Source organism: Jaculus jaculus, chromosome 9, assembly GCF_020740685.1.
Source record: "Jaculus jaculus isolate mJacJac1 chromosome 9, mJacJac1.mat.Y.cur, whole genome shotgun sequence".
NCBI classification, from domain to species: Eukaryota; Metazoa; Chordata; class Mammalia; order Rodentia; family Dipodidae; genus Jaculus; species Jaculus jaculus.
In genome coordinates this window covers 132,967,770-132,982,972 of record NC_059110.1, presented here as the reverse complement: position 1 = coordinate 132,982,972, position 15,203 = coordinate 132,967,770, and the positions used below count along the sequence as shown (strand labels likewise).

General features: G+C 43.6%; 1 protein-coding gene across 9 annotated transcripts in view; it reads right to left on the bottom strand.

Moving 5' to 3' along the window:
* The window catches only part of Bptf (bromodomain PHD finger transcription factor), a 137,607-nt gene that overhangs the window by 82,139 nt on the left and 40,265 nt on the right, over positions 1–15,203 (bottom strand). For 7 of the 9 annotated variants that reach the window (XM_045158567.1, XM_045158572.1, XM_045158577.1 and 4 more), the window contains exons 3-5: positions 7,256–7,479; positions 5,387–5,578; positions 4,652–4,840 (exon numbers count right to left, since the gene is read on the bottom strand). In XM_045158567.1, the coding sequence (XP_045014502.1) occupies positions 4,652–4,840; positions 5,387–5,578; positions 7,256–7,479 (605 nt within the window). The remainder of the gene's footprint in view (positions 1–4,651; positions 4,841–5,386; positions 5,579–7,255; positions 7,480–15,203) is intronic. The other 2 variants (XM_045158569.1, XM_045158573.1) reach the window with 1 other exon arrangement.

Here is a 15,203-nt window from a genome sequence, read left to right as displayed (position 1 = left end):
TCAGAGGTTAAAGTGTGAGCCTGCAAAGCTAAAGACCCAGGTTCAATTCCTCAGGACCCACGTAAGCAAGTGGTTCATGCTTCTGGAATTTGTTTGCAGTGGTTGAAAACCCTGGACACCCATCCTCTCTGTCCCTCTGCCTCATTCTCTCTCAAATATAAATAAAAGTAAAATATTAAAAAAATGCTTATTCATGATCTCACAGTGCCTGACACTACCTACACAAGACCATCATAATAGTTGGAAAAGATGATGACATCAAAATAGAGACTGATTGAGAGGGGAAGGGGATATGGGAGAATGGAGTTTCAAAGGAGGAAGTGGGGGGAGGGAGGGCATTACCATAGGATATTTTTTTATGATCATGAAGTTGTTAATTAAAAAAATTGGAAAAAAAACAGGGGGAACTATTCCAGAAAAAAAGGTATCACTTGAGTAACAGTGTAAAACTCAGTTCTTTTCATAGCATGAATTAAAGAAAAACTGAACTTGAAAAGAAATGCTTAAAAATATTTTTAAAAAATAACATGAAGGATTCACTGGCAAAGGGTACTTTCTTGAAAAGACTGGTTTCCCTTCCCCAGTACCCACAGAAAGTCAGATGCACAAAGTGGGACATGCATCTGGAGTTCATTTGCAGTGGTGGGAGGCCCTTGCAAACCCATTCTCTCTGGCTCACTCTTCTTTTTTAAATAAATAAATAAATTAATTAATTAAAAAAAAAACTGAGCCGGGCATAGTGGCACATGCCTTTAATTCAACCACTTGGAAGGCAGAGGTAGGAGGATCACCATTGAGTTCGAGGCCACCCTGAGACTACATAGTGAATTCCAGGTCAGCCTAAGCTAGAGTGAGACCCTCAAAAAACAATAAACAACAACAACAAAGAACTAATATAAGAACCAGGAGCATCGCTTAGTGGCAAGACACTAGGCTAGCATGATGAAACTTTGGGTTGATCCTCAACACTGAGAAACAACAGAAAAACCTGGTGCAATGCTGGGCATGGTGGTGCCTGCCTGTAATGCCCACACTGAGGAGGTGAAGGCAGGAGACAAGGCTAGAAGATGAGTTTGATGCCGCCTAGGCTACGAGAGACCCTGTCTCAAGGAATAAACAAAACCTGTTAAGTCAGATGTATGTTAATACTTTCTCCTTAAACTATTCTAGTAACAAAGCAACATATATCTCAGAAAAAACTAAACCAAAAAGAAACAGCTTGCAAAGCAACTATAGGCTAAAATCTAACGACAGATAGTACTTAACTGAGTTTGGTTTAAATCAAGACAGGTACATCATCAAAGGGGAAAGTGGGGGGGGAGGGAATTACCATGGGATATTTTTTTATAATCATGGAAAACGCTAATAAAATTTTTTTTAAAAGACAGGTACATCATAGATGAAGCCACTAATAAGTCAGGTTTACATTAAGTATTAGTCAATCTAAAAGGACAAACACCATTTTAAAATGTATGCATTAAAAATGCTTTCTTGGGGGCTGGAGAGATGGCTTAGCGGTTAAATGCTTGCCTGTGAAGCCTAAGGACCCCAGTTCGAGGCTCGGTTCCCCAGGTCCCACGTTAGCCAGATGCACAAGGGGGCGCACGCCTCTGGAGTTTGTTTGCAGAGGCTGGAAGCCCTGGCGTGCCCATTCTCTCTCTTCCTCTATCTGTCCTTCTCTCTGTGTCTGTCACTCAAAAATAAATTAAAAAAAAAATGCTTTCTTGGGAAGCTGGGCGTGGTGGCATGCCTTTAGTCTAGCACTCGGGAGGCAGAGGTAAAAGTATCACTGAGTTCGAGACCACCCTGAGACTACATAGTGTGTCTAGAGTTCGTTTGCAGTAACAGGAATCCCTCCCTGGTGAACACACACACACGCACACGCACACATACACTCACTCTCTCTCTCTCCCCCTATAAATAAATATATTTTAAAAAATAATAAAACAAAAAATGTAATCATGGTTCTGACAACTCCTCCCCACCCCCCGAGATAGGGTCTCACTCTAGCTCAGGCTGACCTGGAATTCACTATATAGTCTCAGGGTGGCATCGAACTCATGGCAATTTTCCTACCTCTGCCTACTGGGTGCTGGGATTAAAGGTGTGCGCCACCACCCCCAGCTGACAAATTTTGTTTTTACATGATTTTGTTTGAAGTAGTACTTCACTTTTCTGTTGTTGTTTTGTCTTATTTTGTTTTGTTTTTGGAGGTAGGGTCTCACTCTAGCCCAGGGTTGACCTGGAATTCACTGCATAGTCTCAGGGTGGCCTTGAACTCACAGAGATTCTCCTACCTCTGCCTCCCAAGTGCTGGGATTAAAGGCTTCCACTTTTTTTTTTTTAATTTATTTATTTGAGAGCGACAGACACAGAGAGAAAGACAGATAGAGGGAGACAGAGAGAATGGGCGCGCCAGGGCTTCCAGCCTCTGCAAACGAACTCCAGACGCGTGTGCCCCCTTGTGCACCTGGCTAACGTGGGACCTGGGGAACCGAGCCTCGAACCGGGGTCCTTAGGCTTCACAGGCAAGCGCTTAACTGCTAAGCCATCTCTCCAGCCCCACTTTTTTTTTTTAATGAGTATCCAAGACCTAGTGATCTAATCAGTCAACTATACAACCAAATTACAGACATAAGATTCACAAGAAAGGGCTCTTGGGCTGGAGGGATGGCTTAGTGGTTAAGGCATTTGCCTGCAAAGCCAAAGGACCCAGGTTCAATCCCCATGACCCATGTAGGCCAGATACACAAGGGGGTGCATGTGTCTGAAGTTCGTTTGCAGTGACTGGAGGCTAAGGCACACCCATTCTCTCTCTTTCTCTGTCAAATAAATAAATATAATTTAAAAAAAAAAAAAAGAGAAAGGACTCTCTCACTGAAATGACCTGACAAGTATTTACTGAAGCCTTTATTCCATCCACTTCTAGACAGCCGGATTTTCTCCACAGCTCACAAAAGGCTGTTGCTATTCAACCAAACACTTCCACTGTAGTTCCTCCTCCTGTGACTCATACCCTCCGTCTCCACAGAACTACTCCCTACCTTCTCCTCTGTTCAGCCTCTCAATCAATTGAGAGACAACTGTTGCCCATTCCAACCCTGCAGTGTTCCAGACTAAATGGGTATTGTCTTTTGCTATTTATTTTAGTTTGTGAGACAAGATCTCACTATTTAGCTATGGCTAGCTGTGAACTTGTTATGTACACCAGGCTGGACTTGAACCTGTGGCAGCCCTCCTGCCTCTGGCCCACCACCCCCTGCCAAGTGCTTGGATTGCAGGTGGGTACCAGCACTCCAGCCAAATTTCTTTTTTTATTTCACCACAGGGTAGTTTTCTGATTACCCTCCATCTTGGGGAGCATATTCTCCCGGGCATAAGCCCTCATGGGCACTCTGCTGAGAGCCACAATCCTCCTGGAAACCGCAGGACAGCCGGCATGGCCTCAGCCCACACAGGCGTTTTCGTTCAACACGCACTGATGGGAAAGGAGTCCCCACTCACAATCAGGAGCCTAGAGGCCTTGAAACGTTAAGTAACGTTAATCTGAGGGCAGAGGAGCCGGGAAGATGGCTCACTGAGTAAAGTGCTTGCTCACACAAGCATAAGGGTTCCCAGCACTAAGGTAAAAGGCAGGTGTGTGGTCCGCACCTGTGATCCCAGTGTGGGGGAACCAGAGACAGGAGTATTCCTCACACTTGCTGGGTTGCTCGTCTAGTAAAATTACTGGGTCCCGGGTTCAAGTTGAGTATGAGGGAGACACCTGATGGCACTCTTTGGACTATACACAAACACACATGTGCCCATTCTCACTGGAACACACACACACATGTATACCACACACACACATACACAGCAAAAAGAAAATAAGATGCAGAAGACACGTAAGTCCTAGCCAGTGTGCTCAATACCAGACTCAGACTCATGCCCTAGCATATGGGTTAATAATGAAGGGCCTGAAGGAGGAAATTTTGAAGGCAATTTTAAGGATTTCCTCCAACTACAACTCTTAATTTTTGGTGATATTATTGATGCTTATTTCTGGATTCTGACCACAGGAATTTTTTTAAAAAAACAAACATAAGTTCCTACAATAAAAATACTTTTTTTACTTTTCCAGTTTCCAAAAGGCAAAAAGGCATAATTACATTTTTTTATGATACAACTAACTTCAAGTAAAATTTTAATTTTAAAAATGTTATACATGTATATCTTGCCAAATACTGTGACGATGAATTCTCTCATCAAGTCATGGTATGAAATGTAAAACTACATGCATACATGCAAACACAAAATTAATGTGTTAGTATACACAGAGCCTGAAGAGTCAAGTTACTCAATGCTCAGCAATTAATCTGTGAGGAATTAAAAATCTGTGACTATGGTCTGGTGACCAAATATACAAATACATCTGTGAAACAAAGCAGCTTCATGAGACTCAGAAGCATGAGGAGGATGATGATGATGAAGAGTTTCAAGCATGACCCACAAGGACATCTAGCCAACTTCAGATGTTAGGTGGCCATTCAGCGATCGGGGTGACACTGTGAGCAAGCAGCACGAAGGACACGTGAAGCTCTAGGTGACACTCAGTCTCTACTGCACAGGGAGGCCCCCCATGACAGAGGCACTGATGCACGGCCCTGTGTACCTGGCATGTCCTGGGGGAGCTCTGAGGCCAGCTTCTTCTCTGCCACGCTGCTGCTACCATGGGCTTCTGAGACACACCCCTCGGGGCAGCTCCCTTCACGGGGACTAGTGTCTTCTGGAGAAGCAATGGTTGTGTTGTCGCCAAGATTTGCTGGCACAGAGTTACCTCTCTCCCCAACTTCTGTTGGCTCTACAGCAAAATGCACAACAAAACTTTAAAGATATTCTTTTTAATTGCTTTTGGACACATGGTCACATTCGATCAGTTACTAAAAAATGACCAGTCACCTAAAAACCTGATTCTGTTTGATGACCAGTTTAAAGCAATTAGATTCTGGGATATTACTGTAATGGGTTACCCAAAGATTAAGAGAATTTAATGTGTTAAGAAATATCAAAGTAAATAATAAATAAGAATGAATACTTTATCACATACAAAAGTATATATTCTGGTATGAATAATTAGTAGCTATTTCACCAACAAATTTTATAAAGAATGTCAACTTTTAAGAAGTACAAATAGAGACATGGGTATAACATTATTGCTAAGCCATCAGTTCATAAAACTCATTACAGTTGTTAAGCAAGTTACAAGGAAGAGGGGTTCCTCAACATCTTTGAAACTAAAAAGTAGTTATTTGCAATGTAAATTTCCATATTCCTTTCACAAATAAAATTGAAGGCTTCATAAATCACATTAATAAAATACTTCTTTGTAACCAAGTAATTCTTTTACCCTCAGATTTTCCTTGCTCAGGGTCATCGTCGGGAGTTTTTTTAAGGGACTGGTCGGCCAGCTCCTCGCCGCCTTTTTCAGCGTCTTTGCCGTTGTCACTCTCCACCTCAGTCTTGTCTTTTACTGCTTCTGGGCTTTTATCACAATCAATATCTTCCCCTCTTTTGGCTCTTATAGAGTCCAAAATTTCTTCTATAATAAAAGACATTTAAAATTTTACTTCCATGCACAATCAAATATAAAACATGCAAATTCCCTGCCAGACATAGTTGTGCACACCTTCAATCCAGCACTCCAGAGACAAAGGAAGGAGAGGGGCCAGGAGTTTAAGGCCAGCTTGGGACTACATAGTGAATATATAGCCAGTTAGGCTACAATGAGACCCTACCACCAACAAAAATTCTACTTAAGTTTACATTAAAAAAAGAAGTTGCCGGACGTGGTGGCGCACGCCTTTAATCCCAGCACTCGGGAGGCAGAGGTAGGAGGATCGCCATGAGTTCAAGGCCACCCTGAGACTACAGAGTGAATTCCAGGTCAGCCTGGACCAGAGTGAGACCCTACTTCAAAAAAAAAAAAGTAGTTGTTTAGGGCTAGAGAGATGGCTTAGTAGTTAAGGCACTTGCCTGTAAAGCCTAAGGACCCAGGCTCATTTCCCCAGGACTCACATAAGCCAGATGTATATGGTAGTGCATGCATCTGGAGTTCATTTGCAGTGGCTAGAGGCCTTGGTACACCCACTATCTCTATCTGCCCCACCCTCAAATAAAATTAATGTTTTTTCTTTAAAAAAAAAGTAGGGCTGGACAGATGGCTTAGCGGTTAAGCGCTTGCCTGTGAAGCCTAAGGACCCCGGTTTGAGGCTCAATTCCCAGGGCCCACGTTAGCCAGATGCACAAGGGGGCACATGCGTCTGTAGTTTGTTTGCAGTGGCTAGAGGCCCTGGCGTGCCCATTCTCTCCCTCTCTCCCTCTCTCTCTCTCTCTCTCTCTCTCTCTCTCTGCCTCTTTCTCTCACTGTCTGTTGCTCTCAAATAAGTAAATAAAAATAAATGAAAAAAAAATTTTTTAAAAAGTAGTTGAGCCGTGTATCTTGGTACACACCTTTAATCCCAACACACAGGAAGCAGAGGTAGGAGAATCACTATGAGTTCGAGGCCACCCTGAGACTACATAGTGAATTCCAGGGCAGAAAAAAAAAAAAAAACAACAAAAAACAAAAAACGAAGGGACTGGAGGCATTGCTTAGCAATTAAGGTGTTTGCCTGTGCCTCTCTTGCTCTCTCAAATAAATAATAAAATAAATTTTAAAAAAATATACAAACGAGGCAAGGTCACATGCCTTGTAGATCTAGTACAGAAGAGGCTGAAGCAGGAGGATCATGACTTCAACGACAATTTGCGCAACAAAGTAAGTGGAGGCTAGCCTGAGCTACACAGGAAGACCTGTTTCAAACAACCAAAGTAAGAAACAAAACACTCAAGATGTTGGGCTAAAGGGATGGCTTAGCAGTTAGGTGTTTGCCTGCAAAGCCACAGGACCTGGGCTCGATTCCCCAGGACCCACGTTAGCCAGATGCACAAGGGGGTGCACGCGTCTGGAGTTCATTTGCAGTGGCTGGAAGCCCTGGCGCGCCCATATTCATTCTATCTTCCTCTCTCTCCCTCTTTCTCTGTCAAATAAATAAAAATATTAAAAAAACACTCAAAATGCATAGTACACCTAATTTATGGTAAAGTGAGCAAGACTATTACAGAAAAATGAAACTGAGAAATAAACTATTCGTAACCTGGACATCTTAACCTAAGTCACGTTGTGTAGTGATGTGAAATGAAGAATGCATCTCCCAGGAAACAAAACTCGGCTCACCGTTAGCTGCCGCCAGGAAGGACTTGTTGCTGCCCCGGGCTTTGTTGGTCAGGTCTTCGGTTATGTCCATGTGCCGGTGGATCTCTTCTCGCATCTCTTCTAGAACTTTGCAAAGTTCTGCTTCCCAGTAATGTTTGTCTAGACAGTCTATCAGTTCTGCAAGCTGGACCTTTGTGCTGTAGTACCAAATTTTCTTTTCATTTTCATTTTCTGTGTCTTCTTCTCTGTTGTAAAATGAGGGGGAATATGTTAGGTCCGATGCTACTTTTCTCTCACAGTTGCACCGATCTAATGATAAGCTAAAAATTGTAAATCCTGGGCGTGGCGGCATACCCCTTTGGGCCCAGCACTTGGGAGGCACAGGTAGGAGGATCACCACGAGTTTGAGACCACCCTAAGATTACTTACTGAATTCCAGGTCAGACTGGGCTGGAGCAAGACCCTACCATAAAAAACCAAACAACTATGTAAATCCTGGAGGTGGAGAGATGCCTCAGTAGTGAACGCACCTGCCTGTCTAAAAACCTAATGACCCAGGTTCAATTCCCCAGTACCCACATATAGCACAGAGTGACATATTCACCTGAAGCTCATTTGCAGTAACCAGAGGCCCTAGCATGGCCATTTTCTCTGTCTCTCTCCTTTCTATCTTTCTTTGTTTGCAAATAAATAAATCAATTAAAAAAAATTTTTTTTTGGTTTTTCGAGGTAGGGTCTCACTATAGCCCAGGGCTACCTGGAATTCACTATGTAGTTTCTGTGTGGCCTCAAACTCGTGATGATTCTCCTCTCTCTGCCTCCCAAGTGCTGGGACCAAAGGGGTGCACCACCATGCCCAGCAATAAATTTTGTTTTTTTGTAAATGTCCAGGCATGGTGATGCACACCCTTCAATCCCAGCACTTGAGAAGTGCAGGTAGGAGGACTGCTGTGAGTGTGAGGACAGCCTGAGACTACAAAGAGAAGTCTCAGTCAGCCTGTGCTAGGGGAGAAGCTTCTTTGAAAAGCCAGTAAAACCTGAATAAGGGCTGGAGAGATGGCTTAGCAGTTAAGGTACTTCTGTGAAGCCTAAGGACCCAGGTTCGATTGCCCAGGACCCACGTAAACCCAGCTGCACAAGGTGGTGCATCCTCTGTAGTGTGTTTGCCATGGCTAGAGGCCCTGTATGTCTTTCTCTCTCTCCCCCAGAACCCATATAAGCCACATGTACATGCATCTAGAGTTTGTTTGCAGTGGCACGCCCATTTTCTCTGTCCCTGCCCCACAATAAATAAATTAAATTTTAAAATTGAAAATTAACTAAATAAATAAATCCTTTAACACAAAGAATATACAATTTACTTTCACTTATACATTCTCTTGTTATTTTGATTTCCAACACCATACATCTTAGGATAAAATTGTTTTGGACTAGCAGTAACAAGAGGGGTATCAGCAAAGAAGAATATCTAAAAACATGAAACACAGAAAATAACTTGAAAATCTACACTGAAGGCTGGAGAGATGGATGACTTTGCAGTTGAGGTACTTGTCTTTGAAAGCTACAGACCCAGGTTCCATTCCCCAGTACCCATATAAACCAAATGCACAAAGTGGCACATGTGTCTGGAGTTTGCCTGCAGAGACAAGAGGCCCTAGCATGGCCATTTTCTCTCTCTCTCTTAAAACACACACACATACATATATGTTGCCAGGCATGGTGGCACACGCCTTTAATCCCAGAACTCAGGAGGCAGAGGTAGGAGGATCACCATGAGTTCAATGCCACCCTGAGACTACACAGTGAATTCCACGTCAGCCTAGGCTACAGTAAGCCCCTAACTGAAAAACCAAAAACTATATATACATACACATTTTATAATCTGGTGAGAATTTAAACCCCTGAGCCCATCAGAAATGTTGACAAGCTTATCTCTGCAGATGGCAGAGTCCACTAGGGTGATTCAACACTTACCAAAGTGCTGAAAAGACATGGCAGTGGAGTGCCAGCACTAGGTAAGCATCTCCATCACCACCTCCAAGGCTCAGGGTCCCTCGTGGAAGAGGTGGCAGAGAGCATCGAAGAGGGGCTGCAGGGATGAGCGGCTAAAGCACTTGCCTGCGAAGCCAAAGGACTATGACACGTGTTAGCCAGGTGCATAAGGGGCCTTTTTTCTCTCTCTCCCCATGAAGTAAGTAAATAATAATGAAATAATAAAGTTGTCAATGAAAAGGTTTTTAAAAAGTAATGGGATTGGAGAGATGGCTTAGTGGTTAAGGCATTTACCTGCAAAGCCAAAGGATCCCGGTTCTATTCTCCAGGACCCACGTAAGTATAAGGGGGTGCATGCATTTGGAGTTCATTTACAGTGGCTGAAGGCCCCAGAATGCCCATTCTCTCCACTCTCTTTCTCTCTCTCTGCCTCTTTCTCTGTATCAAATAACAAATAAATAAAATATATTTTAAAAAAAGGTGCCGGGTGTGGTGGTGCATGCCTTTAATTCCAGCACTTGAGAGGCAGAGATAGGAAGATCACTGTGAGTTCAAGGACACCGTGAGACTCCATAGTAAATTCCAGGTCAGTATGGACTACAGTGAAACCCTAACTTGAAAAACCAAAAAAAAAAAAAACAAAACAAAACAAAACAAAAAAAACAACGGTGGGTGCAGAGATAGTTCAGTGGTTAAGGTGCTCTATTAAAAAGCTTAATGACCTGGGTTTGATTCCCCAGTATCCACGTAAAGCCAGATGCTCAAAGTGGCACATGAATGTGGTGTTTGTTTGCAGCAGCTGGAGGTCCTAGTGTGCCCATTCTGTTTGCCTCTCCTCTCTGTCTCTGCTTGCAAATAAAAATATTTTTTTAAAAAGTAAAAAGCCGTGTGTGGTGGCACATGCCTTTAATCCTAGCAGAGATCGCCATGAGTTCAAGGCCACCCTGAGACTACATAGTGATGGCAGGGCAGCCTAGGCTAGAGTGAGACCCTACCTCGAAAAACCAAAAAAAAAAAAAAAAAAAAAAAGAAAAGTAAAAAGAAATGTTGAAGCTCAGCACCTGTGAGTAGCGATCAGGGCAGGTTCACCAAATGACATAACGCTTTGCTAAATTGTGATTTATGAAAGAATCATCTCAGTCAGGAAACAGTGTCTCTAAAGGATGGTCAAAGCTTTTTGTTTTTTTCAAGTTAGGGTCTCGCTCTTCTTCACAGGCCTGGAATTCACTATGTAGCTCCAGGATGGCCTCCAACTCACCACAATCCATTTACCTCTGCCTCCTGAGTGCTGGGGCCAAATGGGTGCACCATCATACCTGGCTCCATCTGCTTTGAAGGGAGTTATATGATCACTAGCTTAAAAATAAGAAAAGGCAGATTACCATTTAGGACAAGAGTTTAAGAAATATATCTATACATCTCATTATGCTAGGTGTGGTGGTGCATACCTGTAACCCTAGCAATTGGAAAGTGGAGGCAGGACTATCAGAAACTATCAATACTGTGAGTTCAAAGCCAGCCTGGGCTAATCTCAAAAGGAGGGACAAAAGAAAGGGCAGGAGAGATGACTAAGTGGTTAAGGCACTTGTCTGCGAAGGCTAAGGACCCATATTTGCAGTGGCTGGAAGCCCTGGTGCACCCAACATTCTCTCTCTCTTCCCCTTACCCCTTCTATCTGCCTCTATCTCTTAAATAAATAAAATGTAAAAGCGAGGAAAAATACCAACAACAAAAAACATCTGCCCAGTGGGGCATGGTTGTACATGCCCAGAAGTAGGAGGATCGCTGTGAGGACGAGGCCACCCTAAGACTACATAGTAAATTCCAGATCAGCGTTGGCTGGAGTGAAGCCATACCTCAAAAATAAAAAAATAAGCCGGGCGTGGTGGCGCACGCCTTTAATCCCAGCACTCGGGAGGCAGAGGTAGGAGGATCGCCTTGAGTTCAAGGCCACCCTGAGAATACAGAGTGCATTCCAGGTCAGCCTGAGCTAGAGTGAAACCCTACCTCGAAAAACCAACCAAACAATAAATAAGTAAAATAAAAAATAAAAAAAGAAGGATGTAAGACTTCTTTATGAAAATGAGATGTTCTAATAGCAACAAACTTAACCTCCTTCTGCCAATTCCTTTTTTAAATGTTTATTTGTTTGAGAGAGAAGGAGAGAGAGAGAACGAGCACACCAGGGCCTCTTGATGCTTCAAACGAACTTCAGACACATGTACCCTTTGAGTCTCTGGCTTTATATGAGCAATGAGGGATTGAACTCAGACCAGGGGGCTTTGCAAGCAGGCCTTTAACCACTGAGCCATCTTTCCAGCCCCCATCAATTTCTTCTAGTAACCCACAGTCTACTGGAAGTCCCTAACAGCTGACAGGTATGTCAGGTGTACCCTTTTTTAAATTTTCTCTTTTATTTATTTGCAAGTAGACAGAAGGGGGCAGAATGAAAGGGCCCACCAAAGACTTGCTACTGCAAACAATTTCCAGATGCTCGAGCCACTTTGTGCATCAGCTTTACTTCCCATGGTACTGGGGAATCAACCCCCTGCCAGTAGGCTTTACAAGTTAGCGTTTACAAACGCCGAGCCATTCTCCATCCTGTCGGGTCTGTTGTGGCATCTGCCTAATGTCCCATCCACAACGGAGGACTGATTCACTCCTTCCCTCCGCAATCCACTCTACGCTGAAATTGCTTTCGGTAAGTTCTTAGAATGAGATGATTCAAGCCTCTAGTATTTCCAATTATTCCCGATTCGGCCTGAAAGTATGTGAAGTAAATCTAACACCTCCTCCACACAAAGCCTTCAAATCTTTCACAGAATCTATAATTTTACTCTGCTCTTTCTTTTCACTGCCAAACATGCTCAATGACTTCAATCATTCCTCATTCAGCATGTTTTTCAGATTTTTACTGTTGCAATTTTATCCAGAAAAGTAGTTATGGATTAATAGCCAAACGTGGTGGCACATACCTTTAAGCCAAGCACTTGGGAGGCAGAGGTAAGAGGATCATTATGAGTTTGAGGCCAGCCTGAGACTACAGAGTTAATTCCAGGTCAATCTGGGATAGAGCAAGACTCTACCTTAAGAAACAAACCAGGTGGTTTGGAGAGATTGCTTAGTGGTTAAGCGCTTGCCTGTGAAGCTTAAGGACCCTGGTTCGAGGTTTGATTCCCCAGGACACACATTAGCCAGATGCACAAGGAAGCCCACACATCTGGAGTTCATCTGCAGTGGCTGGAGGCCCTAGCACGTTCATTCTCTCCCTCCCTCCCTCTCTCCCTCTCTCTCTCTCTCTCTGCTTCTTTGTCTGTCGCTCTCAAATAAATAAAAATAAACAAAAAAAAAATTTTTAAAAACGGGGTTGGAAAGAGTTTTAGCAGTTAAGGAGACTGCCTGTGAAACCTAAGGACACAGGTTCAACTCCCCAGGTCCCATGTAAGCCAGATGCACATGGTGGTGCATGGTCTGGACTGCAGTGGCTGGAGGCCCTGGCACACCCATTCTCATTTTACCTCTATCTCAAATAAAAAAAATTTTTAAAAGAAAAACAAAACAATAGTTAACAATGGGGCTGGGGAGATGGATCCATGGTAAAGAGCACTCACTGTTTAAGCATGAAGGTCTCCTGGGCCCAAGACTACCAAGTTCACTTCCCACAACCTATGTAAAATCCTAAGCACGGCCATGTATGTCTGTAAGCCTAGTCCATGGAAGTCAGAAACTGAAGTCATGGGGGTTCCTGACAGACAGCAACTCCTGGTCGAGGAAGAAACCCCTGACTCGCGGAAATATGTGAATGAGCAGAAAGAGGACATCTGCCATTCTCTGGCCTCTGCACACATGTGCATGCACTCGTCTGGACACACTAGCATATACCACACGTTACACACACGATACACATACGCTACTCATGTGCACACAAAAATAAGTAGCTAATATCTCTCTAGGGATGTGAAACTGACAACTACTTCCTATTTTACACAACAAGTATAATATTTATGCTCGTTTAACTTTATCTTCTTGGAATGATAGATGAGTAACTCCATACAAGCATAAAGAAGCAAAACAATAAACAAGAACCACTAGTGCTTTCAACACAAAATTGTTTGTTTATACTTATGCCCTTGGCTTATTCATACCACCAATATATTCTAACTGTTGAAGTGACAACCACCAGCCTCTCGTATAAACAGTTACTCATCTGTGTGTCTATTTGGTTTTGGAGCTGGAATGGGGTTTCCTCAGAAGTTCCTACAAGGCCTAGTCCCCTAAGCTCACCAGAATTGGCTCTGTTGCCCTGAGGGTGTTTATCACCAAGTGTCCCCACAAGCTCTTCAGGGTGACAGAAGACAGAGTGGCTTAGCGGTTAAAACATTTGCCTGCAAAGCCAAAGGACCCCGGTTTTATTCCCCATGGCCCACATAAGCCAGATGCTCAAGGGGCCACACACATCTGGAGTTCATTTGCAGTGGCTAGAGACCCTGTGCACCCATATTCATTCTCTTTCTCTCTCACACACACACATACGCACAAATAAATTATTTTTTAAGTCAGGCGTGGTGATGCAGGCCTTTAATCCCAGCACTTGGGAGGCAGAGGTAGGACAGAGTGAATTCTAGGTCAGCCTGGACTAGAGTGAGGCCCTACCTCAAAAAACCTACACACACACACACACACACACACACACACACACACACACATACATATATATATTTGCTTGCCTTTAATCCTAGCACTCAGAAGGCAGAGGTAGGTGGTCAGCCTAAGACTCCATAGTGAATTCCAGGTCAGCCTGGGCTAGAGTGTGAACTGACCTCAAAAAAACAAAAAAAAAGAAAAAAGAAAAAAAATTTCAAAAAGGCTAGATGCAGTGGCACACACCTTTATTCCCAGCACTTGGGAGGCAGAGGCAGGAAGATTGCCGGGAGTTCGAAGCCACCCTGAGACTATGTAGTGAATTCCAGGTCAGCCTGGACTACAGTGAGACCCTACCTCAAAAAAACAAAATAAATAAATGAATGAATGAATAAAAATTAAAGGGGGGGGGCTAGAGAGATGGTTCAGCGGCTAAGGTGCCTGCCTGTGAAGCATAAGAACCTGGGCTTGATCCCCCAGGACCCACATAAGCAGATGCACAAGGTGGCACATGCATCTGGAGTTCATTTGCAGTAGCCAGAGGCCCTGGCATGCCTCTCTCTCAAATAAATAAATAAAATATTTTTAAAGCTACAACTACAAGCAAACATACATATAATATGCATACATTTCTGTTCTTTTCTTTAAGGTTTTTTTGGGGGAGTGGGGATTCGAGGTAGGGTCTCGCTCTGGCCCAGGCTGACCCGGAATTCACTATGGAGTCTCAGGGTGGCCTTGAACTCATGGCAATCCTCCTACCTCTGTGTTGCAGTCAGGTTCACACCGCCGGCAGAAATCACCCACCAAGAGCAGCTTTTGTGAAAACAGGACTTATTTTTGCTTATAGACTCGAGAGGAAGCTCCATGATGGCAGGGAAAAATAATGGCATGAGCCAGGGTGGACATCACCCCCTTGCCAACATCAGGTGGTCAACAGCAACAGGAGAGTGTGCCAAACACTGGCAAATGGAAACTTGCAATAACACCCGTAAGCCCACCTCCAACAATACACTCCCTCCAGGAGGAGATAATTCCCAAATCTCAATCAGCTAGGAACCTAGCATTCTGAACACCTAAATTTATGGGGGACATCTGAATCAAACCACCACACTCTGCCTCCCAAATGCTGGGATTAAAGGAATGCACCACCATGCCCAGCCTTAAATTTCTTCTTCTTTTTTTATTTATTTGTTTTCGAGGTAGGTTCTCACTCTGGCCCAGACTGATCTGGAATTCACTATGTATAGTCTCAGGGTGGCCTCGAACTCACTGTGATCCTCCTACCTCTGCCTCCCAAGTGCTGGGATTAAAAGTGTGTGCCACCATGCCCATCTAA